This window comes from Dermacentor andersoni, chromosome 4 (genome assembly GCF_023375885.2).
Source record: "Dermacentor andersoni chromosome 4, qqDerAnde1_hic_scaffold, whole genome shotgun sequence".
Lineage (NCBI taxonomy): Eukaryota > Metazoa > Arthropoda > Arachnida > Ixodida > Ixodidae > Dermacentor > Dermacentor andersoni.
Genome location: NC_092817.1, coordinates 2,480,598 through 2,508,577, shown reverse-complemented (window position 1 = coordinate 2,508,577; position 27,980 = coordinate 2,480,598). Strand labels below are relative to the sequence as shown.

At 46.6% G+C, this 27,980-nt stretch overlaps 1 protein-coding gene across 2 annotated transcripts in view; it reads right to left on the bottom strand.

Moving 5' to 3' along the window:
- Positions 1-27,980, bottom strand: part of LOC126535883 (fat-like cadherin-related tumor suppressor homolog) — a 517,574-nt gene that overhangs the window by 188,703 nt on the left and 300,891 nt on the right. For both annotated transcript variants that reach the window (XM_055073317.2, XM_050182731.3), the window contains exons 22-23: positions 21,244-21,483; positions 6,399-6,791 (exon numbers count right to left, since the gene is read on the bottom strand). In XM_055073317.2, the coding sequence (XP_054929292.1) occupies positions 6,399-6,791; positions 21,244-21,483 (633 nt within the window). The remainder of the gene's footprint in view (positions 1-6,398; positions 6,792-21,243; positions 21,484-27,980) is intronic.

The following is a 27,980-nucleotide window of genomic DNA, read 5'->3' as shown; positions in this document are numbered from 1 at the left end:
GAGTTAGCCCGACCTGGCAGTGCTGCAGTGACTGCGTTCCAAGACATCAATCTACCACCATTTTGACCCAACAGCCTCAGCATCTGGCTCCTGCAGGTCAAGGCGCACTTCCATCTTCGGCATATCACCAATAAACAGACTAAGTTCTTTACATCTGGTGTCCTCCTTACCTCCGGAAGTCGCCGAGGACTAAGTGGATGTCATCACCTCGCTGGACCCGACCCATCCCTTCGAAGTTGACCGCGGCTATCATTTCCCACAAGTTAGAGTCCGAGCACAGAAGACTCCAGCAGCTCCTAACAGCTACAGAGCTCGGTGACAGTCGCCCTTCACAGTTCCTTCGACGCATGTGCCAGCTTCTTAGCGGAGACCTTGTTTTTGAACAGGAGAAGCTGCTGCCTGAGCTGTTCTACCAGCGTCTCCCACAGAACATGGTCCCAGTTCTTGTGGCTGCGGGTCATGTGCCATTAGACAAGCTCGCTGAACTGGCTGACCGAGTTGCGGACTACTCGCGGGCCCCTAATCTCAGCGCCGTTACGCCTCTGCCTCCGGCTACTGCCTCAGCTCCTACGCTTGTGAAAATATAGGGCCGTCTGGACACCCTTGTCAGATGTCTCGATGACCTCGCGCCCTTCTCACGCCGATTTTCGTTGAGCTTCCGGTCTCGCAATTGCTCCCCAGTGCCCCCGCGCTCTCCAGAGTGTCAACCATCCGACGTGCAACGCGACAGCTCGTCTTCGGTTGTGTGCTGGTACCACCGCGTAATCAGCACCTCTGCTCACAAGTGCACCCGTTCGTGCTCTTGGTCAGGAAATGCTGCGACTGGCTACTGACAGCGGCAAGTGGTACTGGTCGGAGGACATGCCACCTATTCTACGTTTCTGACAAGATCAGTGGTGCTGGCCTCCTAGTCGGCGCAGGAGCCCACGTTAGCGTCATACCGGCCTCTTGTACAGATCGCCGTCGCAAAGAACAGACCTGCCCACTCCAAGTGATAAATGACTCTGCTATCCACACATACAGCGAACGGTCTCGTACGTTTTGCTGGATTTTCATTCTCGCTGATGTCTCGCAAGCTGTTCTCGGCGCTGACTTCCCCAGTTTCTTCAACCTTGCGGTAGACATGCATGCTCATAGCCTCATTGATCTAAGCATGCGCCTCTACATCAACGTTGTGCTCTGCACCGCCTCGCCGACAGGGCTTTGAGCTCTGCTACCTGCTTTCCCGTACGCAAAAATCCTCACTGATCCTCGCTGATGAAGAAACCTCCAGAATTTGTACCTTCACAATCCCATTCGGCCACTACCGATTTATGAGTCAACTCTTTCGTATAGCATCTGCTTCAGAGGTTTTCCAGCGGATGTTGATTGAAATTTTTGAAGGAATTCCCGGAGTCAGTGTGTACGTTGATGACATGCTTATTTAGGGTGCATCCATAAAAGAGCATAATGAATGCCTAAGGTTGGTTCTGTGAGCAGCCGAACATGCCAATCGAACATTCAACCCAGAAAAGTGCACGATTGTGGTCTACAAGATAGAATTTCTTGGGGACTTAACTGACAAAAATGGCATCAGGCCAAGCCCATCCTTGATAAATTGCACGTTACAAATGCCAACACCGGTGGAAAAGCTTGCGGTGCGAAGAATGCTGGGCATTGCCAATTGCTTTGGCAAGTTCTTGCCGTCGCTTGCTGAAAGAACAACACTACTGAGTGGACTGATCAAAAAAGACCACATTTTCGAATGGACAGGCAGCCACAATCAAGAATGGAAGCAGTTATACGACAATTTGAGCGAAGAACCTTTGCTATTTATCTTTGATCCTCAGCGAAAAACTAAAGTGTCATGCAACATGTCGCGAAACGGGGTTGGATCTGCTTTGTTGCAATACAACAATAACACATGGAAACCCGTCGCATACACGTCATGAGTGCTCAGCGAAACAGAGCAATGATATTCACACATTGAAAAGGAAACATTAGCTGTGCTGTATGGCTGTGAAAGATTTCATCACTTCATTTATGGCCGCAAAGTCACTGCAGAGACCGATCATCGGCCGTGGATTGCCATCTTTTGAAAACCTATAGGCGATATGCCGCCAAGGCTACAGCGTTTTTTCCTGCGTCTGCTGTGTTATGACCTTGACTTGCAATTCATTCCAGGGAAGCAGCTTGTCCTCGCCGACATGCTTTCGAGAGCCACAAGCAGGCAAGCGGGTGATACCAACAGCGACGATGTAGAAGTCCACGCAGTAAGTGTGATGTCTTCATTAGTGAGCAACCAGACGTGGAAGCAATTGGCAGCAGAAACAGAGAGGGACGAACAGCTTAAAGGGACATTAAAGGTTATTATTAGGACAACATATACTGTTGAAATACCATCCCAGAAACCTTGAAATGCTTGTTTCATGCGAAGAACAGACTTATGTTAAGAGAAAATGCGTTCTGAAGCATCCGCGTACCTCTAGCGCAGTTCAAATCACCCGCCCTCCGATCGAGGAGTGGTGAGGTCATGGTCTCATAGTGACGTTGCGCCGTCGGTGAGTAAAACGGCGCCTGCAGATGGCGCTACGGCATTTCTGCGCAAAATGCAAACGTGCGGCTAGAAACAGCCAAGACAGAGCCGACAGCAGCGCGAAAGTGGAACTATGATGGCTAGTGAAAAAGAAAACGTGCGACGATAAGCTGGTTCTTTATTTTATGACGCCAACTTTGACGCTCGTTGCAATGGACGACCCAGAAGACGACACATTGGCTCGCGATGCTGGGCTCAACTTCAGCGATTTAAGCACAGATGAATGTGACCTGTTGCTGAGGGCTCGCGCTGCCGGCGTCGTTGTGTACTACTACGACGGCAACTGTACGTCATGGCTGTACATATTCGCACATTTGTAGCTTTTCCTTCGTGAAAACCAAGTGGTGCACTCACTGCCCCGTCTTCGATGTGCAGTTGTTCTTGCGCTCCAGAGAATGCAGGCAAGACTGACGGAACAGCGCTATGGGAAAGCATTTGCTTTGAAAGGCACTCCACACGACTTCAGTAAGTCGGCGTTGAACTCGTAATCCTGTGGACGAAAGTGCAGCGAGTACACTATGCGATTTTTCGGCTCTTTGCCAACGCGCTGTGGCAGAGGTACGGCACTAAACCACTTTGAACGAAGAGGTTCACTCGTTGGCACACAGTGATAAGTATACGTTGGATTCGCCGCTGCAACTGCGCTTGGCCAAGTTCTGCGGACCGTTCACGCATCCCATGACATCCCATGAACGTGGCATTTTCGCTGCTTATTCCAAATGCAAGTTTCGCGAGCCAGCAGAGCCAGCACAGCACAATGCGATAATGAAACAATTGAAACTCCAAAACGTGCGTGGCGCAGAGTCGCACGTGCAGAGTCGAGCAAAAACGAAACCTTTCGACCACCCACACTACTGAAGGGTAACGTCAAAGTGTTATTTTTTTTTTAGAATCGAACAGAAGTAGACAAGCAGCCTTTTCTTCCGTCTTATAACCTAATGAAATTGTCCTGTTAATACGAGCAGTTGAGTGCTAGTGACATAAATTATGATGAGGAGTGCCTTCTTCATCGGGATAGTACCGCAAAGTTGCTGGGGGGTCTCAAATCATGTCACGCATTTACCTCAATTTCTCAGTTACTAAAGCTCTGTTCGCAATTATATTGACACCTTAGACGTTCTAGAGTACTGCTCTATCACTTTAACTTAACTTATAGTAACCTTTAGTGTCCCTTTAAGGATGTTCTGAAGAACCTAGAGTCCGGAGACGATATCAAGGGCCAATGGAAGCCATTTCAAGTAGAACTATCTCAAGTTAAAGTAGTACTTTTGAAAGGCTGTAAAGTGGTAATACCCGCTACTATGAGGCGTGAAATGCTAGAATGCATTCACCAAGGCCATTTCGGTGTCAACAAATGCAAAGCGAGGGCCAGAGAGTTTGTTTTTGGACCTGGGATGAATCAAGATATAGAATTGTTCAACTATAAATGTGCAGCATGCAGAAAGTACACATATAAACAGCCGACAAAGCCCCTTAAGATGCGCCCGGCGCCACCCCAGCTATGGTACCGTGTAGGGGCGGACTTTTTCGACTACGGCGGTACAGCATACTTGTGCATTTACGATGCGCTTTTCAACTTTCCCGAGGTGGAGTTGCTCAAAGACACATATTCGAGAACTGTCATAGAAGCAGCAAGTGCAATCTTCGCCAGGTATGGCGTACTAGTGGAACTTTGTACCGATAATGGCCCCCAGTTCAGTTACGACTTCACGACATTTTCTTGGTTATACTGTCACGTACAAGTTTGTGCCGCAGTGGACGAAAGGACGTTGTGAGATACGGCGGATGTTGTGCCGTAAAGCGGACGCCGACATGCTGGAGGCCGATAAGGTCAGACACATCTTGAAGGGCATCACGGATGATGTGTTCAACCTCCTGCTTTGCAGGAACTGCTCGACGATTGAGTCCATCATTAAGGAATGCCGGAATTTTGAGCAGGCGAAGAGCAAATGCATCGTACAACGCTTCGACCGACTTCCGAATACGGCTGCCACTTCCTCCTGCAGCGACTCACCGTCGTCACATTCGCCTACAATGACAAGCTTGACGCAGGTCATCCGGCGCGAACTTGAGGCTATGGCTCCAAGTTCTCACTGCCCCCATACGCATGACAACATGACCATCTTGCTTAGTCAAGCTGTTGTCTGCCAAGACATTGCAAACATGGACATCCAGTCTGCCGTTCGACCACGTCCCACCCCTACTGCTCCTGTCATTGCCCCTGTTGCACCTTGACAGTTGTTCCCGAATCGATATTGGAATCCCTCTGAGTGGCGCACACCAGATGACAGGCCAATTTGCTTTGCTTGCTCCTGGGTTGGTCACATCTCCCGCCACTGATGTAGTAGCCGCCGGTACACCTCGCCTCGACCATATGCTGATCACCACTTCGACCGAGACCCTCGGCCTCTATCACCCCTCTCTGAACCATATCATGCCGGCCTTCCACCTCGAGGAAACACCACTAGCGGCTCGCCCTCGCCGCAACGCCGTCAGTTCTGTTCGGGCACACCTCGTCGTCTCTCGCCCCTGTCCTACGCGGGCCACTTCTCTGGAAACTAAGCAATGCAGCCCCCGGAGGTGCGGCTGCATTGGCGACTTGGACTGCAAAACCTCTGCTGATCCCTACTGCTTGACCGAACCTTGTTGAAATTTTTGTTGATGATGTACCCATTCAAGCCCTCATCGATACTGGCGCTCAGGTGTCGGTTATGCGAATAGATCTTCGTAGCCGTCTCCGTAAAGTCCTGACACCTACCAAGTCGCCTGCCGTTTGAGTCGCTAATGGCAGTACAAAAGCCGTGATGGCAATGTGCACTCCCCGTGTTACCATTGCTGGCCGTCCAGTGTTAGTAGCGTTCACCGTATTGGCCGAGTGTCCCCACGAAGTAATTCTTAGAATTGACTTTCTGACTGCCCATTCAGCACTTATTGACTGTGCAACCGGCGTTCGATAATATCGATAACCCTTTGCCTTGAACTACCCTATTAGTTTGCCGGCCCGACCGATGACCACAAGTCCCGACTATGTTCTACTAAATTTGTTCGACTGCAACCTGATGCTGCGACTCATGTCGCCTTCTCCACCATTTCGAGATGGTCCTTACGTGGTGTCCCCACTTTGCGATATCCTCCTGGCCCGTCAAATAGCGCTACCAAGCTCAATTGTAACTCTCGTTTGTAATCAAACGTGGCTTCCTCTTCTAAGCTTCGATTCGTGTCTGCAAGTGCTTCCTGAAGGTGTGTCTCTTGCTGTATCCATTTGGAAGACTGTGGAGTAGTTGCTCTTACCCCCCTTTTTTTCTTGGCAAATCAGCTTTTCCTACAGTATGTTCTAACTCAACGTGTGTGCTTATTTCATGCTTGTGCATGCTTATTTCTTCCACTTTTTCTGGTGTATTATGTTTTTTCAATAAGTGTAACATTTGAGCTCGCATTCATGTGTCCTTATACAAGTGCCAATAGCTGTCACAAGCCACCTTTGCCTATTCCGCAAGGTTTATCACTCAAACCATGTGCCGAAAAAGCAAGTTATGGACCCCCTTCTCAAGTTTTATTCCGATTTGACAACAGATATCAAGTTGTGTACTATCCTGCTAACAAACAGGTACCATGACCTTTTTTTAACCCGGCACAAATGTTGACAAACCACCTTCCTGCTTCCACTGTTCACAGCACGGACACAGCTTCATACAAAACAGCAATCTACCATAATATTGCATATATATATACATATTTTTTTTACTTTCTTACCACTCTATAGTGCCTTGGGGCCTTGAAAGTATTATAATAAATAAATAAATAAATAAATAATATGATGTACCTGTGTTGGGCTCGATGCTGAAGTGTCCAAGATCATTGCCAGCGACAAGGGTATACGTGATCTGTGCATTGACACCCAAGTCTCGGCTGGTGGCCTTAACACCTACACTGATGGGCGATCCGACGGGGGCAGCTTCCGAGACGCCAACGGCATATGCCTGCTGTGTGAACTCTGGTGGGCTGTCATTGACATCCTGCACAGTCACCATTAGATGCACCCGGGAGGCCAGTGGCGGCTGGCCATGGTCCTGCGCCTGCACCGTCAGATTGAAGCGAGCACACTCCTCTCGGTCGAGTGGCCGCTCCAGCCGCACTAGCCCCGAGTGTGCATCCACGCTGAAGTGGCTGCCTGCCGATGCTTCGACCAACGAATAGCTGAGGCGCCGGTTCGGACCTGCACAGCGACAATTCAGAACTGCTATAGGAAGATTGTGGCCACTGTCGTATGTATTTTATTTTTGTTCCTTGGCCATCATGTATCTACTGTGAGCAGAACCACGCATTATTCAAGTGCCTAGCTCAACCACCAGTCAAGTGAGCAGGAAAGCTAACTTTTTGCAGCTGTAGAGAAAGAACACATGTGCTCTAGGCTTCATTTTGTTGCCTGAGTTAAGGACGTCTTTTCTTTTTATTTACAGTTAAACCTCGATATAATGAACTTCAATATAACAAAATTCTCAATATAACAATGTATTTAACTTTTCATGACATCTTGTCCGTAGAACACCACGCATTTATAACCTCAATATAACGAAGTGTGTTTGTATGTGATTTCAATATAACGAAATTTCACTGCCGGCGCAAAAAAATGCCGAGACAATAAATGGAAACTTCCGCAGACGCAGATGGTCAAATGATGGAATTACCAGCGGCTGCTTGCTAACACACCTCTGAAATTGCAGGCCACGCAACAAGAGCGACCGTCGAAGGAGTGACGTCGGGAGGGGGGAAAGGGCGGTCGCCCCTCTAAAATTTCCACATGACCCCCCTTTGCCCTCCCCCAACAGTGCCAAAAAACTGACCCAAGGTAGGCGGTATGATGCAAAATGTCAATTTTATTGTTTAATATTTGGAGGCAGATGCATGAGAGCAGCACCGCTTACAAATGATGGCCTTGTTTCAGCATAACAACTCATTATAGAAAATTTCTGATCACAAGCAATTATCCTCGCGCTTGTGATAGAATAGGTGCTTGAAGTACAGTGCAAACTGTCACAATAATATAAAAATGGTTCCAATTGTTCTTTAAAATGGACTACACTTCTTCATTATTTGGTCTGCTTGCATGAACCGGAGATTCGTGCCTCCGATGTAATAGCCTCGGCCAAAAAATTGCAAGTGGGGTCAAACGAGTTGAGAGGCCATGACCATTCTAAGCCGCAGCTTTTCTCACAGAAAACCGTCGAGACAACACTACCTACTTTCAAAAAGACCCAGTAAGCCTCGTCTTCCTCCACGAACCTAATTGCCTGTTGGTAAAGACACACGCGCCGAATGCCGACGCACTATGGAGTGTTGCGGCTCGAAGTGGCGTTTGGGCCAGGAATCCACCAAGCCCATCGACGAGTACATACAGTAGTAGGAATGAAGGAAAAATTGGGCAGATCCCACGCACTGTGCGAATCTATGTAAGCAAAGCTTTCTGTGCTGTTTGCTTTGATTGACGATAATAAACAGTGATGTTAACGGTGAATGTTTCATTTCTTGAACGTTTAGCCCAACATGAGAGTGCTGAGTTGATGTTAAACATTACCTTGCCTGCACCACTGCTGTTTGTGTGTATAGTACACAGAACACACAGAGAGATGTGTTCACTTGTGGCATTGTTGTGCGCCATATTTTATAACCTCTGAGAGGTTTGAGTATTGTCATTGCCTCACATAACACATCGCATAGTGGCAGAAGTACTAAACTTTAATTGAATTATGGGGCTCTACGTGCCAAAGCCACAATTGGATTATGAGGCACGCTGTAGTGGCAAACTCCGGGTTAATTTTGAGACCATGGTATGTTTTAACGTGTCCCTAAATCTCAGTGCATGAGTATTTTTTTTTTTTTATTCCGCCCCTATAAAAATGCAGCTGCTGCAGTCGGGATAAAATCTGCGACCTCGAGCAATGACATAGCCGCAAAGCTACCGCGGCCAGCACAGAATTGTTGATTTGACAGTTGACTACTTCTGTGGTGTCGCCTAGACCCTACGGTGCACTTTAATTATTGCAGCTCTTTTTCCGCATGCCCTGCATAAGCTGTCCACTTGACATATTTGCACGGTGTTTATTTTTCATAAATAGCTGAAACATACCGTACCTTGAACTTAAGTTTATCCCGTTTCCCCACAACCACTGTTGTGTCTATAGTAGTAGCGTTTCATTGCCTTCTGACATCATCTTTTCCCTATCCCGCCCCCCCCCTCCCTTCCCGTTGAATGGGAACTGTGAGGGAAGAGTGGCAAGGCAACAGTGTTATTCACTTGTTTAGCAACTGCATCTGTTCTACCCTATCTCTGCCGACTTTTTTTCAACTGCAAGCAAGTGGGCCAAGCAATGATACGTCCTCACTGAGATTTCCGCTCCAGCAATGGGAGATTTGGAGATGTTCTATGAACAAAAAAATCCTTCTCAGCACTGTGTTTTGATTCCGCTTGAAGAGACTGCGTACAGCCTCACTTTTGACAATGCTTGTCTGTCCTCGTTGGTGCAAATGGACAGCGAGTGCGATGAGCTTTCCACATCGTGTGCAGCAAGGGATGAACCTGATTCTGCAGCTGAATTCATCGCCTCGGATTTGATGTTGACCACGCAGGCCAGTTGTACATTTTGAAATTTAAGACAGTCACCCACACAGCCAATACTGAGCCCATTTCCATCTAAAAAGTACGGCAAATTGAGCAGAAGCTTCACTCGGACTGGTATCACCTATTTCCTTGGTTGGAGTGCAGCGCGCAGGCTGACACAGCTTTCTATTACCATTGCAGAATGTTTTCCATTGGTGCCAATGAGAAATCTGCATTTGTCAATGGTGGATACACTAACTGGAAGAAAGCCCTAGAAAAAGATGCTAGTTTCAGGAAAACCGAAAACTCACTCGCACATAAGTTTTGCCAGACATCGTGGATTTCCTACATGCAGATGAAGTCGAGAGGACAGAGCAAGTTAGTTGCAACACATCTTCGCGACGCATACTCCAGGGAGGTGGAGGAAAATAGCCTCCATACAGCAAGAGTCGCAGGTATCTTGTGATTTAGTGCTGTTCAGGGAATCGCTCAGAGGGGCCACGATGAAAGTGCCACAAGTGAAAACAAGGGAGACTTCATTGAGCTCTTGAACTTGTTTGGCAAATATGACGATATTGTCAGAAAGAAACTGAATGGTGGATCAGCGAACGCGAAGTACGTTCCTCATTCGATACAAGACCAGATCCTCGAAATTCTCAGCCACATCACATTAAGAAGTATAAAGGAAGAGATGAAAAGCTCCAGTTACTTTGCGATTATTGTCGATGAAACCAAGGACCTAAGCAAGACGGAACAATGATCAGATGTAGTAAGGTACTATGCAAGTGGGGCTGTCTTTGAGCGGTTTCTCGGATTCTGCAATGCTGAGCACTTGGATGCAAGGTCACTCCTGGGCTACATAAGAGAAATGTTGAATCGCTTCGGCATTGATGCTCAGCTGTGCATTGCTCACACATATGATGGTGTGGGTGTTATGAGCGGTACATCAAGGGGCGTCCAGGCACTGTTCAGGCAGGAAGTGCTGCAGGCAGTCCACTGCATGAACCACCGCCTCAATCTAGTCATGTCTGCAAGGAACCGGTGAGGTATTTTTTCTCTCTCCTTTAGAACGCTGTGATGCAGGTTCAGACGGTTCTCTGAGGCGGAGCCTCTGAGAATCCAGTTGAGGACAAAGTTTGTTTCAAAAAACACACACACAAACTTTTAATAAAACTAAAACGAAGATAAAAAATACCATAAAATAAACACTCAAAGAGAAATTACGGCAAGAAACGCGCTTAAGGCTAGGATGGTATTAACAGTACACGAGTCCGGCCTGACCACGACTGTGGGGGCACATATTAGTCTCGACATGGAGAAGTGGAGACAGGATGACGAGAGAAGTGGTGTTGGTCTCACCAAAAGCCGGGTGTTGGACAGTTGACCGGGCGACCAGAGCGCAGGAGTTCTGGTTTGGAGAGGGAAGGCATTCGGCTTGGTGGCATGAGCAGATGGCGGCAGCGTTCTGGCCAGGCAGCTGGGCGTAGAACTCGGGCCCATAGCTTGACTGCTCTCGTCCTACCCCCGGGCATAGAGGCTAGCCAGCCTCGGGCAGCTGGCGGCACGAGCAGATGGCGGCGGCGTTCTGGCCAGGCAGCTGGGCGTAGAACTCGCGCCCGTAGCCTGACTGCTCTCGTCCTGCCCACGAGCACAAACGCTTGCCGGCCTCAGGCAGTGGTTCACGATCGAATAGAGTGGCGACGCACAGGAACGGGTTGGCAGGAGGCCCCGGCCGGGTGAAGTCCTGGTGGCTCAAGTTTGGAACCCGACGACCTGTCTTCAACGCCCGCTCCGATGGCCGGCCTTCTCCTGGCGTCGCTTCCTGGAACTCTTCCCGCATCTCCCCCTTCTCCTGCCAGAGTGCCTCGCTTTTCTGCCGCTCTGGCCGATTCGTGGTTTGCTCATTGGCTGTTTGACGCTCCGTGGTTTCTTCTGATTGGGTTGGCTTTTTTTTTTTTTCTTTTAGTTTCTTGCGCTGCGTGTTCACGTGCCAGACGCTCTTCGACGTTGTCGTTTTACAAGATTTACCTCGGCGCGCGCACTACTTGTCTGCTTCTTGTTCTTTCCAACCACTGCACTGTGTCGCGCACTACACACATCACAAATGCCTCTACGTTTTCCTGAGTGGATGTGCAATTCACTCTCTGTACATAGATGAGCAGAAAAGGTTGTCTTTGCCAGTGATAGAGTTGCAGCATCTCAGCGATACACGATGGGCCTGCTAGATAGCAGCTTGCACAGTGACAATGAAAAGCTTTCCTGCTATCCTTGTATGTCTCACTGAAGTCATCGCTACAAACAGCAGGCGGGCAACAGAAGCTAGGGGTCTGCTTGAGCAAATGAACTTCTCATTTCTCTTGCATTTAAGCCTGTTTACCAAAGTACTCAGCTGCCTTAAGGTTCTCTTGGACCTATTGCTAAGTAGAGACTGTAATATTAGTCGAGCATGCCTATGGCACGCACAGTCACTGACGAGTTCTCTGAAATGAAATTCGCAGAATGCGTCTCACACTGTCTGGGCACAAACATGCAGTATTTCTGAGAAGAACAGGGTGTCTCAAAGAGAAAAGCACAGAATGACGCACCTTGTGCTTCATTTAGAACAGTATGTATTGAGCAAGGGACAGCCCGTTGAAGAAGAAGCTCCAGATTCAAAGGAAACATTCAGAGTCAAAATTTTCCCACGAGTTTTGGGCCACCTGATTACGGAGCTGACTAGGTGGTTCATGGAGAATAATGATGTACTCTGCGGAGTCAGCGCCCTCCACTCCCGGAGTGAGAATTTTATGCACATCTCTTTACTCAAGCCTTTTGCCGAGCACCATGCATGCGACATCGAAAGCGTTGAGGTTGAGTGCAAGCTGGTAGCGAAACTTCTTCAGCACATCGAAGCCAAAAGGAAGTGCAAGATAGATGAACTGCTGCAAGTGGTGACTGTCTTGGGAGAATATAAACTAGACTTCCACGAACTGCACAAGCTAGGTGTTAATCACTGTGATGATACCGGCATTGTGATACCGGCTTGCGAGCACATGTTTTCGTGCCTTCGAAGATTGAAGATTTATCTTCGCAGCAAGATGACGAATAACCGTCTCGCCGACCTAGCTGGGCTTGCAGTCTCTTGCCAATAAAATAGATATTCAGCGTCTTGTCGACATGTTTGACTGTCGACAGTAATCAACGTACACATCTACACTAGTATGCTGGCATAAAGATACTCCATCATATCTCTGCGACGCTTTCGTGGGAAAATTGTGCAGCACTGGTGTAGGATCGATACCTATACCGGTATCAGAGCACCTGCTCCACCATCGAAATAAATCCCGGCTACAGGGTCCATTATAAATGTAATGAGCATATTCTGGGAAAAATAGATTTATTGACTGAAAATTCTTCAAAATACTCTTCCCCTGCATCAATACACTTGTGGAGACATGTCTGCCACATCTGGAGACACCCTGAAAATCCTCGACGGGAATGTCTCTCAGAAATGCTGTAACATGCTCTTGAATGTTTTCCACGGTCTCCCAATGCTTTCCTTTCAGCACTCTCTTCAGTCAGGGAAACAAAAAAAAGTCGCCAGAGCCAAGTCGGGACTGTAAAGGGGTGGGGGACCACCAGGGTGTTGCTCCAGGCCAGGAAGTTGGTAACGATGAAGGATGTGTGGCTGGGGGCATTGTGATGGTGGAGCTTGACCATGTCTTTGATGTCAGCCCTCACGCACGCGACCTGGTGTTTCAATCTTTTGAGCACCTCCAAATAAAAGGCTGAGTTGATAGTTTCTCCCTGCGGTACGAACTCAAAATGGTTGATTCCTCAGGAGTCAAAGGAGACCATGAGCATCGTTTTGATTCGAGACTTGCTCATTCATGCTTTCTTGCGGCGGGGGATGATCTTGTGTGCCACTCACTACTCTGCCTTTTCGTTTCTGGGTCGTACACAAACGTCCGGGAGTCATTTCCGGTTATGACCAAGTTAAGAAAGTCCTGCTCATTTTGAATCAAATCCAAGAATTCTTGACAGCGTAAAACTCGAAGTTCTTTCTGATCTTCCATCAGCACTTTTGGCAAGCTTAGTGCAGACCTTACGCATTTGCAGATCCTCGGTCACTATCCCATGTACCACAAATGTAGACATGTGTAGGGTGTCAGCAATTTGCTGGATGCTCAATTGACGGTCGGAATGCAAAATTTCGCACGCACGATCCACGTTTTCATCGGTTCTGGTCGTTGTTCGGCATCCAAAGGGGGTTCGTCGGTGACCTCCTCCTGGCCCTCCTTGAACACCTTGTGCCACCTCCCGGACTGTAACCTTGAAATGCAGTCATCCTTGAAGGCCTCTTGAAACATCTGGAATGTTTCAGTTGCATTCTTTCCAAGCGTCACGCAAAACTTGATAGCTTATCGCTGTTCAAGCGAACGCTCCACTGCGCCGTGTTACCCACTCACACTGCTCGGAGTAAATTGGCGACCGGCTGCATTGGCAGGGCAGAACCCTCACCACATTTCTCGATCGATTTTACAGCATTGCCATGGATAGTCGTGTCATAATAAAATTATGCGCATTACTTTCGTAATGGACCCTGTATGTTTTGTCTTCCACTGTCACAGTGCAGGCATTGGCATCTGTGGTTGCGATGAAACCTTCCTATGTCCCTGTCATTGCTTTGAAATAGACTCCATATAGGGTGCTGTCCGAGGCCTAGCTTGTGTAGTGAACGGTGTATAGTCGGATAGCAGTTATTTGCGTTTGCGAAACCTGCTGTACTGTGTGACCAAATGTGACATTGACTGAAATGCCTATTGCATTCTCTATTTTTTGCAGTTCTCTCCTCTCTTCTATTTGTTTTTGTTATTCTTTTCCCACATACCCCTTTTTTATTCTTTTTCATATTGCTACGGGATAGTATTTCCAATGACGAAGAGCCGAGCAGTAAGAAGACGACGACGACGATTGGAAGCTAGTGCGGGCTGTTGCCTCTTGGCCAACTGCGGCGTATTGCCTTGTAAATATACTTGTAAATAGCTTTTCGTCGGTGTCTTCCTACGTAACATATCTGGTGGAGGTGGACGTTCCCTGTACCTCGTCACGGAGCTTCGCAGTGGACGGTACGTCGAGCCTTCCTTCATGGCTCCCGGCGACGACAACTCGACTCCGCCGGCTCCGACACCTGCTGCCACTTCGACGACCTACATCGCTCTCCCCGCTTCCCGTGATCCTGGCGTATTCTCGGCAAATGATGGGGAAGACGTCGACGACTGGATCAGCCTGTACGAACACGTCAGCCGCAATAACCGGTGGGACCCTACTATCATGCCCGCCAACGTAGTCTTTTACCTCGGTGGCACACCTCGAGTTTGGTATCGGACCCACGAAGATGAGCTGACCAGTTGGGATTCGCTTAGGCAAAAGCTTCGAGACTTGTTCGGCAACCCCTACGGTCACCAACTTGCCGCGCAGAAGGCACTTTCCGGACGTGTGCAGACGTCAACGGAGCCCTACATCACGTACATTCAGGACGTCTTGGCTCTGTGCCGCAAAGTTGACGCACACATGACTGAGAGGACTGAGTCCGACAAGGTCTCCCACATCCTCAAAGGCATTGCCGATGACGCCTTCAACTTGCTCGTATTTAACAACGTGGCGACGGTGGATGCAGTTATAAAAGAGTGCCGCCGCCTGGAACTCGCCAAAAGCCGATGTATCGACCAACAGTTTGCCCGTCTTCCCAACACCCCAGCGACATCTTCCTGTGCCGACGCTCCTCGTCCCAACAACACTGGCGATGTTACCAGGATTGTCCAGCGTGAGATCGAGGCCGCCTATCCGGCTGCCTTCGACTCCAGCCCCTCCAATGCACCTGCAGTCACTGTTTCCCTGATTCAGGCAGTTGTCCGCCAGGAGTTCGCCAACATAGGTATTCACACCATCTGCTAGCCCCATCGCCCTGATACCCACCCGGCTTCTTCGATTCCACCCCGTCCAGCGCCTTCTTACCCACCACGTTTCCGCAACCCATCTGAATGGCGCACTGCTGACGACAAGCCCATTTGTTTCCACTGCCATCGAATCGGGCACATTTCTCGGCACTGTCGCAGTCACTGGAGTTCCCCGACCCGGCCTACTTATACTGCCTACTCTCGCCCCCCAGGCGGCCCTTCTCGTCCCTATGCCGCACGCTCCGATAACGCCGCCGCTGTTTCTCCTGCACCGAACCGCTCCTATTCTCGTTCGCCTTCGCCCCAACGACGACAATCTCGCTCCCCCCAGCCCCGTCGCTCCTATTCGCCGACTCCCTTCGGACGCCGCTCCCAGCCGGAAAACTAGACGATGCAGCGCCTCGAGGTGACGCTGCATTGCTCCCTACGCCGCCAAATCCTCTCCTGACGTTGCCCACTCATCTGAACCTTCTTGACGTGCAAGTCGACGGTGTTCCTGTATCTGCTCTCATAGACACTGGGGCGCATTTATCGGTAATGAGTGCTGACCTTCGTAACCGGCTGAGGAAAATAATCACGCCCGCCACGACGCCTGTTGTCCGTGTCGCCGATGGCGGAACAGCCCCTGTAATTGGTATGTGTCCCGCCCGCGTCTCCTTCGCTGATCGCTCCACTACCGTGCTATTCACAGTCATCGCTCACTGTCCCCACGACATCATCGTCGTCTTAGACTTCCTCTCCGCACATTCTGCTCTCATCGATTGCTCCGCCAGTACTCTCAGCCTCGACCTGCCTGTTCTGGATCCCGCTGAACAACACCCTACTCGCCTCAGTTCCGTCGACTTTGTTCGCTTGCCACCTTCGGCACTGACTTACATTGACTTCGTGTCATCCCCACCAGTCCCCGACGGTCACTACATCGCAGCTCCTATGCAAGACGTCCTCCTTACACACGGGATCACAGTACCTCATACGGTTTTATCTATTACGGCGAATTGCGTCTGCCTGCCAGTGGTCAATTTTGGCTTGACGACACAAGTGCTGCCACGCGGGATGTCTCTCGCCCAACTTTGCCCATTCGCGGATCACTCTGTAGCATCGATTTCAGTAGACGACAATTCAGCCGATCCTCCTCTACCATCGCAGTCGGCAACTTGTACCATCGCCAACTTACAGAAAATGATTGCACCCGACATGCCGTCCGAGCACGCTCGTGCGCTCTACCGGGTTCTCATTTCTTACCAAAATATTTTTTACTTTAACGATCGTCCTTTGGCACAAACAACAGCTGTTAAACATCGCATTAATACCGGCGATGCCCCTCCTATTCATCGCCGCCCGTATCGAGTATCACCGGCTGAGCGTCAAGTTATTCACACCGAAGTTTGCAAAATGCTTGCCAAGAACATTATTGAACCGTCATGTAGTCCATGGGCGTCACCTGTTGTGCTGGTAAAAAAGAAGGATGGCTCATGGCGCTTTTGCGTGGATTATCGGCACCTTAACAGGGTTACCAAAAAGGACGTGTATCCCCTACCTCGGATTGATGACGCCCTTGACTGCCGCCACGGTGCTCACTATTTCTCCTCTATTGACCTTCACTCCGGCTATTGGCAGATTGCCATGGACGATCTCGACCGCGAGAAGACTGCCTTTGTAACACCCGACGGTCTTTATCAATTCAAAGTGATGCCGTTCGGTCTATGTAACGCTCCTGCCACTTTTGAACGCATGATGGACTCCCTTCTTCACGGTTTCAAATGGTCCCCGTGCCTGTGCTACTTGGACGACATTATAGTATTCTCCCCAACATTCGCTACGCACCTCGAGCGCCTCTCAGCAGTCCTGGACGTTTTTCGGCGAGCCGGTCTGCAACTCAACGCATCGAAGTGCCAATTCGGCCGTCGTCAGATTACCGTCCTTGGACATCTCGTTGACGCGAACGGAGTGCAACCGGACCCAGGCAAGATCCATGCTGTTACGCACTTCCCTGTTCCAAAGTGTGTCAAGGATGTGCGCAGCTTCATCGGCCTTTGCTCGTACTTCCGCCGTTTTGTGGAAAATTTTGCGGCCATATCCCGACCACTAACCGAGCTTTTGAAGAAAGACACCCCTTTCCAGTGGGGCGATAACGAGGCCTCTGCATTCTCGCTTCTAATCGACCTTCTCACAACGCCTCCCGTTCTGGCCCATTTCGATCCTTCTGTGCCTACCGAAGTCCGTACTGATGCCAGCGGTCACGGAATTGGCGCAGTACTGGCACAACGCCAGCGTGGCCACGACCGTGTTATCGCTTACGCCAGCAGGCTCCTCTCGCCCGCGGAGCGCAACTATTCCATCACTGAGCGTGAGTGTCTGGCCCTAGTTTGGGCGGTTGCGAAGTTCCGCCCATACTTATATGGCCGACCCTTTTCCGTTATCACAGACCATCACGCGCTTTGCTGGTTATGCTCATTGAAAGACCCTACAGGAAGACTTGGTCGCTGGGCCTTACGCCTCCAAGAATATTCATTCTCTGTCACCTACAAATCTGGCCGACTACACAAGGACGCTGACTGCCTGTCTCGCTACCCGGTAGACGAGCCTGACTACGCCGACAGTAGTACCGCCGACGGCATTTTCTCTGTGTCTGCCTTCGCTAACATCACCGATGAGCAGTACCGAGACCTATCGCTGCGAGTACTCATCGAGCGTCTGCGCTCTACACCTACCGACGCATCCGTTCGCCGATATGTCCTCCAGGGCGGCATTCTGTACCGAAGGAACTTCCTCCCTGATGGCCCTGATCTTCTTCTTGTCGTGCCAAAACATCTACAACAGACTGTGCTCTTTGAGATGCATGACGCACCCACTGCAGGACATCTTGGGGTAACCCGCATGTACGACCGCGTCCGCCGCCACTTCTATTGGCCTGGTCTCGCTCGCTCCGTCCGACGCTATGTTGCTGCCTGTGATCCCTGCCAGCATCGGAAAACACCTCAGGTGCTACCTTCCGGTCATCTCCAGCCGATCACCGTCCCTGTGGAACCGTTCTTTCGTGTTGGATTAGACCTCCTCGGTCCCTTTCCCACTTCATCCTCTGGGAAAAAATGGGTAGCCGTCACAACTGATTACGCCACCCGATACGCTATCACGCGGGCTCTCCCTACCAGTTGCGCCACTGACGTCACGGACTTTCTCTTGCGTGACATCATCTTAGTGCATGGCGCCCCGTGACAGCTGCTTACTGACCGTGGTCGTAACTTCCTCTCGAAAGTTATCGTCGACATTGTGCGTTCCTGCTCTTTTCAACACAAGCTGACTACCTCATACCATCCTCAAACCAATGGCCTGACAGAGCGGTTAAACCGTACTCTTACCGACATGCTGTCCAAGTACGTTTCGAAGGACCACCACGACTGGGACGTTGCCCTTCCTTACGTCACATTTGCTTATAATTCTTCCCGGCACGACACCGCCGGATTTTCTCCAATTTATCTACTCTATGGTCGCGAACCGACCTTGCCCCTTGACACGGTACTTCCTCCTGCTGCGTTCCAGCGTTCAGAATCACCAGCCGGCACCACAAGGGTGCATTATTTTACTTTTTTATTTTTTGCAGTCTAGTGCATTTTTACCAAAGTTGGAATTGATATGCACATTGCTTAGTGGTGTAAGTTCTCTCTTCTGTTGTGAGATTACTCTTTTGAAGCTATATTGTGACCTAGTTAATCCATGTTATTTTGTTTCTGCTGGGTACATTTTTTTTCTTTACTTAATACTATTCTTTATGTATGTGCTGTACAATGTATTATATAAATTTTCATTTTCTTAGCAGAAGCACTGCTGTGTAAGTATGCTAAATTTTAATTTATATCTTACTGCGATGCTGGAATAGCTTATTCACACTGATTTGTTAGAAGGCCTTCAGCCCTGTTAAACATAGTCAAAATGCAATGCCTAAGTTCCCTGCCTCCCTGCCCCCCTAAAGGAACTCACTTGTCGTGGGTGTTCCCCCAGTCAAAAAATCCTGGTGTCGCCCCTGATGTTCCGTATAAAATCCAAGTGCGATAACATCCTATCGCGCCCCACGCACTGTGTGCTTTAGGTGCAAGTAAATGTACGTGAAGGTGAGAAAGAAAGATGGTCGCTTCACGAGTGCCGCCTTCCTGCGTGAGAAAAAGGAAAGGAGTGGAGGGGAGCAAGCTCGCTGTAACGCGATCAAGTGAACATGAGGGGGTGGGAGGGAGGGTTAGTTAGCACGCATCTGGGCCACAGCTGCTCATGGCTATAAGCATGACTGAACGCATATGTAGCCACGCACTCTGCTTTAGAGGTAATCTGCAGCACGTGCAAAGAGTGAGTGTGCCGAGATGGCATGGCAGTATGTAAGCTGTCTTACCGCGTGTTTAGTAAAGGAGGTTGCGTAATCTCGAGTTTCAGTGACCCGTTGGAGCAAGAGGCAGGCGAAACATTCGCTCCACACTGCCGACGCTTTTCCTGATAGCGCCTCCCAGTGCAGGTGATGCTATCAACTGCGGGGGCAGAGTGCATGTGAAAGCATGGCTGACTTCGCTTAATTCGTACCGTCGAGAAGATATTGTCGACGCACGTGGCATGAAAACGCATCATTTGTCACCGACTCCCAAATTTTTTAACATGAATTGTTTTCTCATTCAAAATTGCTTTTTTTCTATTGCCCAATAAATCGGAAAGATTCTGAGGCACCTTTCTGTGTGACACCCGAGAGAGAGGGTCTCCCTCAATGGCAATGTTTTATACCTTTTTACCTTTGCAAGGGGAATTTCCTACTCGCCCATCAGATACCTTCCCGCGAGTTGACGAAGGGTGCACACGTCGCGAGAGCGAGAGAGAACTGGGAGAGGGCGTAATGCGTCCCTCCCATGTCTAAACTGTCCGCGACGACGCAGTGGAAGATGGGCGCTTGTGCTCCCCACAGCGTGCAGGCTGAGAATTGTTTGAAACAGAGCTTGTGTCACAAAGAAAACAGCTGGGTCGCATCTTCAAAGAACACAACCCTGACACAAACCAGATTGCCAACAATGTGCATTCCAAATAGCTGCACAAAAATTATTGTGTTCTGTAAACCCTCCATGCTTGTTACACAGCTAGGGATCTGCATCTGAGGCGTCTCCAACAGTCTGCAACAGCCATGAAACCATAGCTACATTCATGATATCTGAACCAGCATCATTGCCCCTGTTGTCAACACAGGGTGGCATATGATGGCAATGACAATGCGCACACGTTGGGTGTCAGGTGTTTTGGGCATTTATGGACACTGTGTGCTAAAGGCTTTTCCCTAACGCAAAACATTTGTGTCAGAGTAACACATGAGCAGACTTAAAATTCAGATGCTATTTAGTGGCAATATAATGCTAAAATATTCACGAGCTTCTTACAATCTTAAAATTTAAACAATCATTCAGAATTCGGCTTATTATTTTAATTAGTGTAATTAAAGTCCTACTAAGAAAAAAATTTGCATTTTGTTTATTTTATGAAGAAAAACAATTTCAAAATGTCTCAGACTCAAAAGATCTCCCTCGTATGGTAATCCTTGAAGCATGGAACCACACAAAGCTCTACGTAGATGTGACCACACAGACAGATTTACTCTGTCATGCGATCTGTTGCATAAAAACATAACCTGACAAACAGTTTTATTTAAACACACCTTTGTTTAGAAGACACAATCAGTCTACAAATGTTTCACGTTTGTAAATTATCTTAGGAAAGGCAAAGAGCATGCAAAAAGTGTGTCTTGGCTTTGCTCAGGGAACGGATGTGCATTTGTACTCAAACCAGTATACTCAAAAAAGGCATTCCAAGAGTTAATTACAAAAGCTCATTCAAAACATAAGTTAATTTACATACTAATCTAGCTATGTAGTTGTGGTGAAGTAGTTAGTTTAGCCGGAGGTCACCATCCAGCTTTTGATTTTAACAAAGTGGTCCAGCAAATGCCAAATATCACACGGAACGAACCATGAAGTGGACGGCATGGTTTTGTGATTTTTTACACAGTGAGAAACAGTTGAAAACAACGGGCATCAAGCAAAAATAAATTTATATTTTATGAAGGTGTTCCCATCCATCAGTATAGACCGTCGCTGAGCTGGCTCACTCACCAAGGTCGTGGTCCGTGGCATGCACCTGGGCAACCAGGCGGCCAGCCGGCGTGTCCTCGGGCAGGGCCACCTCATAGGCATTCTGGCTGAACACAGGTGGGTTGTCATTCACATCGCTCACAAGCAGCTCCACACTGCTGTTGCAGTGCCACTCCCAGTGAGCCACATCGCGAACATGCGCCACAAGCGAGTAGTGTGGCCGCAGTTCCCGGTCCAGTGGTCGTGCTGTGTGTAGCACACCTGTGTTGTCGTAAGCAATGCAGTCAGCAGCTAGCTGGCACTCTCCGAGCTGCATTGACAGCACAGCAATGCAGAATGCTCCCCTGAATAATGTACGCTTGTAATAATAATAATAATAATAATAATAATAATAATAATAATACCTTTATTCATAAAAACAAGCGGTACAAAGTGCCAAGGCATTACGAAAAAAGTTGCTACAAAAGCAACTTGACTGGTCCTAATAACCAGAAGGTCCAAAAGGCAGCAGACAGCACGGAGCGAGGAAAAAAAAGAAGAAAAAGAAAGGAAAGAGGAACAACAAAAAGGGAGAAAGGAAAGAGAGTAATGGCATTTAGTATATAGATCTCACTTAAACAATTTGCTTCGTACATGAAACAGCTCGGGAAAAACAAACAATATAGATATATAGATACACAAAACTCTTAAAAAGAAAAAGATTAGGTACATGGTTAAACCCAATTCTTGGGGCAATAGAAATTATACAGTTCTCTGCCAGAACAATTCGGTACACCGATGGATGCAAATCTGAGATTAATCAGCAGAGTGGGGAGAGTGTAACAAGTCACTTGGTTACCATAGGTTGAACACACATGCGGCCCATGCCAGTATTTTGGGGACCTGGTGTTATAACATGGGATGTGGTGTTTTAATCTAGCCAGAGATGAAACAAGGCTTAAGTTTTGTTTGGTTTCTTTTAGGTATCCAAGAGCAAGGCGGTAGTTAAACATATCACTGACTTTAATTACCCGAGGTTTTTTAAATAGGGGCTCAGATGGGGAGTCAAACGGCATATCACTAATTACGCGAACAATTTTCTTTTGTATTACAAGCAAACAGTAAATATTTGTAACAGATGTGGTGCCCCAAATAAGGCAGCAATAATGAAGGTGGCTCGCAAACAAAGCATTATAAATTAATACTTTAATCTTCCAAGGCATGTAGCGAATAGAGAAATCAGGTCCAGTAATTTGGGAGAGTTTGCCTGCAAGAAAACCAATATGATCGCTCCAGCTCATATTTTCATTAAAAAAGACCCCGAGTGTTTTCACAGAAGGGACGAGTTCAATTTTAGAAGACCCTAACACCCCGTCCCTACAAAGACAAGTATTCTTATTCTTCGGTTGAAATAAAACTGCCTTTCGTTTTTTCAGCGTTAATCTTGAGACCATTTTCTAGAGACCATAAATCTATTTTTTCAAACAAGAGTTAGCCGCTGACACTAGCTCCGGAGCATTATTGGACGTAAACAGGACAGTAGTGTGATCAGCATAGATTATGAATTTGGCATCGGGATCAATATTAACGAGATCACTGATGTAAAGAATAAACAGAAGAGGCCCAAGGATAATGCTCTGGGGAACACCTGCCGTAACACAAGAAATCTTGGACGATTTGTTGTTAATGAACACATATTGGTATCTGTGCTGCAAGTATGACTGAAATAATTTTAAGGCGACACTGCGGATACCATAGTAGGTAAGTTTATTTAATAATAGTCCATGACTGATGGAGTCGAATGTCTTACTAAAGTCAATAAATACCCCTAAAGTAAGCTGGCGGTCCTTGAAATTTTGTAAAATATATTCTTTCTGCTGAAGAAGTGCAAGCTGAGTCGATATGTGTTTGCGAAAGGCATATTACGAGTCAGTGAGGAAGTTTTTAGCTAAAAGGAAGTTAGATACACAGATAAAAATTATTTTTTCTAAAGCTTTCGAAAAGATCGGGAGTATAAATATTGGCCTGTAGTTGGACATAGGTGTTTATCATTTTTCTTGAATAAAGCTAAGACTTTTGCAGCTTGCATTTTAGGTGGGAAGACACCACTAGCGAGTGATAGGTTATAAATATGCGTTAACACAGGGGCAATTACATCGAGAACATATTTAACAGGTTTCATCTGCAAGTTATCTATATCGCATGTGCTACTGTCTTTTAAATTTGAAAAAATACAGATAAGTTCACCTTCATCAGTCGGCCGGAGAAAAACGGTGTCATGAGGCGCGGCTTTAATATAACGGCAAGCACTGCTATTTGTGGGCAACGTACTTGTGGGCAACGTGCTTGTGCGTGCTTTTACTGCCCCAGCAGTGCTCTTATTACAAAGGTTTATTTGGCCACATCTAAATATATTGACTGACCACAAAAGGGCATTACCAATGAGAAACTTTAACTCCTAGCACATGGGAAAAGCCAATGTGGTGGCAGCTCATAGTAATTAAACACAAGTACCAGCCCAGTAACTGTGGCCAGCTTGGTAAGGTGTGCCAGTTCAAGTAGCATGTGATGGTCAACTTTCTTGTCATCTCTCTGTATTTCTGTGCAGCTAATACTGCTCAATACACTATGAAAGGGACCAGATCGGCAGTTAACACAGCACGAGGGAAGCTGGGATCTGGTGAACAAAATAACTCAGCAGTAAGCCGATAAAAAATGGGACATCCATTTTTTTCGCTAAGTTCACTCACATGAAAATGTGTAGCACATGCCAAATAGTTAACTGTAGTATAACCAGGGTGTTCACAGTTGCAGTAAGCATTTAGAAGGTATGTGAAGCTAACGCATGTTCTTTGCAGATTCATTGACCATTCATTTGATTATACGTATAGATTTCAATAGGACTTGTTCTGAAGGTGCCAGTGGCCAGGTGGATACCTAGATGATGGACAGGACCTAGCATCATTAATGCACTTGATAGCATCATTAATGCACTGGCATGATATGCCAGGGCACCGTAATCCAATCGTGATCGGATGAGGCTCCTATAGAGGTTCATTAAACACTTTGTCACTGCCCCATGTTGTGTACAGTAACATTTTCAGTAGGTTCATTGTTCTTAAGTATTTTGCCTTGGTATAATTTATATGTGGTATGAAAGTCAGTTTCGCATCAAGTACAATGCCTAAAAGCTTTTCTTCTTTGTGCACAGGTATTTCTTCTTCATACAGTTGTAGACTTAGATCTGGAAACAGGCCTCTCTTATTTGTGAAAAGAACACATTAACTTTGGTGGGGATTAAGTTTAAAACCATTCTCGTACACTCATTGGGTGATTATTCCATGAGAGATTAAACATGCATGTCTGCTTGATATCGCTGTTTTTTTTTATATATATATGACATGTAAGAATATTCAAACTGCACGGAACCAAAAATTTTATTCTCGAAGAGCGTTCCCAGCAAGCCCAAAACATATTTGAAGGTGGCAGCACAAGCATCCTCCCATTGCTTACCACAATATACTCCAATTTCACGGCCGATTTAAATGTAAACTAAAAATGGTGTGTCAAAAAACCTTTCTGCTCATTTTAATACACTTCACAGTAAATTAGTTCCATGCATTTTTTTAAGCTGTCCACAAACCGAAAAAATGTAAAAAAATTCCAAACATGGTAGAAATCGGAACAATTTTGTAACTTTGATGTGCCTGGGCAAGTTTTCTATTCCACACAGAAATTTGAAAAATGTGTCAAACATAGAACATTCTCTTTGCAACATTTATGCAAAATATTATCTTCCTAAATGAAACAAAAGAGAAGAAAAAAACAGTTAAATAAAGATTTTTTTTTCAGAAAACCTCAATTCCAAAATATAAAGAAAACTCCTGTTCCAATTTTTTAAAGAAATCTTAATGGAAGTCTGCTTATGTCGGGCCAAATGTGGGTGCGATAATATGTTTCCTCATTTGCTTTATGCACAAAATGTAACGAGCCAAACTGGCCCATGTTGAGCACGCCGGCTTCAGTGCCTTTCCTGTTTGTCTGTCAATTCACATTGTATGCCAATCTAGTTCTAATTTCTTTACTGCTTCAGAACTTCGCTCTGGCAGCTTCTTTTCAATAAAATGTATCGTCAGATTTTATTTGTGTCTAGCATGTGTGAGCTTGGGGGGCTGCCACGATGACCTGCTGTGCAAACTTGGTGCAGCCATCGGTGAGCCGTTTGCTAGAGGTGACATGGAAGCATGTCACCGCGTACCAAGTAGAATAGAGAACAAAAGCCACATTGTTGTTCAGTTCAAGTGTCGTGTACAGCGCGATAATGTACTGAGAAAAGCCAAAAAGGCACGCCTCACTAATGCAGACTTGGGCATAAGCAGCTGAACACCCATTTCGCCGCCTGTGTACGTCAATGAGCATCTCTGCCCGACGCTGAAAAGGCTGCTGTCACTTGCGGTGAAAAAGAAATATGAAATGAAATGGAAATCAGTCTGGTCCTTTAACGGAAAGATATATGCTAGACAGTCCGACGCAACACCCGTTGTGCACCTACCAAGCGAGCGCGACATCGATAAGATTTTTGTAAGGCAGGGCGGTTGTTGAGCTAGAGTAACGTGCTTGCCTGTATTTATAGTAACTTTTTTTTGTTTTCTTCTTGATATGGATTATCTGGAGCTTGCCCTTCCCCAGTGCGTTAGCTCACGTCACCGAACAAGTGACTCAGTTCTACATATTAATACAAGATCGCTTAACCACAAGAAGGATGATGTCGCAATTCTTCTGGAACAATTTCAGTTAACCTTTAGCGCTATCATGTTGACGGAAACTTGGGGAAGAAATGATGATCAGGCATTCAATTTGGACGGTTACAATTTATTTTCCCTAAATCGTCCAAACAAACAAGGTGGGGGTGTGGCCCTGCTCATTACAACAAAAAAGAATTGCCATATTGTCCCTCAATTTACTGTAGTAACTGATGACTATGAAATACTAACAATTCATTGTAAGCTTGAGCTGTTTTCTGTACTGTATCGACCCCCAGGTGGAAGTATTGCCAATTTCTTGCAGTTCTATGAAACTTTTTTGGAATACGTTTGCAATAACAGATTACACCTGGTTTCTGCAGGAGATTTCAATATCAATATGATGGAAGAAACCAATGTGACCCGCGAATTAACACCCTGTTAAATTCCACTGGATTTACTAACTTAATTACGACGCCCACTCGTATTACATGCTCCACAGCATCGGCTTTAGATCTTATTGTGACAAATATTGACACTATTGTCTACAGCGCAGGTACTATTATATCTGATATTAGTGACCACTGTCCTGTCTTTCTAAATTACGATAATGAACCACTAAATAAAAATTTACGACAGGAGCAGCTGATTATTCAACAAATAACAGCTGAGAGTATTGAATTATTCAAAAACGACATAATGAATCAAAGCTGGTCCACCGTAAAGGAGAAGAAAACTGCAAATGACGCTTATGATGATTTCATTAAAATTTTTGTTCGTATCTACGCGAAACATTTTCCTTTCAAAACTTTCAAACCTGTAAAAAAGTCTAAAAAACCTTGGGTCACCCGTGAGCATCTGAAAATGATAAAAAGTAAAAATATCTGTTATCATTCATTTTTGCGCACACGCTCTATGGAAGTGTTGCAAGAACTTAAGAAACTTCGAAATCGACTAAATGCAGAACTTAGACGTGCTAAAGAAGCCTATTATCGTCGTATTTTTGAAAATGCTAGTCGACAACGATGTAACGCCACTTGGAAGCTCATCAATAATATACTTGGGCGTGAAAATAAACATGCTCTGCCTGAATCCTTAACACTTGGCAGTCGTGATTTAACTGGCACATCACTCGCAAATCACTTCAATAACCACTTCCTAAACGCAGTAACTCCATGTAATGAACATATGCAATTGGCTACAGGACGCGGTAATATGAAGCAGAGCATCTTTCTTGATCCAACAGATAAAAATGAAGTATGTCGGACTTTTATGTGCTTAAATAATACTAAATCACTCGATGCCGATAACTTGCAGATCTCTCCTATAAAACACGTTATACATTTCATCAAAGAAGTTCTTGCACATATTTTTAACCTAATTATCGAATCTGGAGTTTTTCCAGAAGCTATGAAAAGAGCCAGAGTATCAGTCATTTTTAAGGGAGGCGATCGTAACATAGAAAGTAATTACAGACCTATTTCTGTCCTTCCTGTCTTCTCTAAGTGCCTAGAAAAAATTATCTTTGTTCGAATTACGCGGTTCTTCAATAAATTTAATGTTCTAACAGACGCACAGTTTGGCTTTCGAAGCGGCAGGTCTACTGAAACTGCACTGCTGACACTGAAAGAAGCTATAGTTCATCGCATTGAAAAAAACGAATTCACTCTCGGTATTTTTTTAGATTTCAGCAAGGCTTTTGATTCCCTCGACCACAGCATTCTTTTGCACAAACTAGAATTAAATGACATTCGTAGTAGTTGCTTATCTTTACTAGAATCTTATCTTCAAAACAGATTCCAGAGTGTACACATTAATAAATGTAGCTCGTCATTCTTACCTATCACTTGCGGTGTACCACAAGGGAGTATTCTGGGCCCCCTGATGTTCAATGTTTATATCAACGATATCGTGGACACGGACACAACAGTTAAATACGTAATATACGCAGATGATTCAACGATACTTATCTCTGACATTAACTTGCCTCATCTAATATCCAGAGCTAACGACGTACTTTCGGAGATTTCCTCGTGG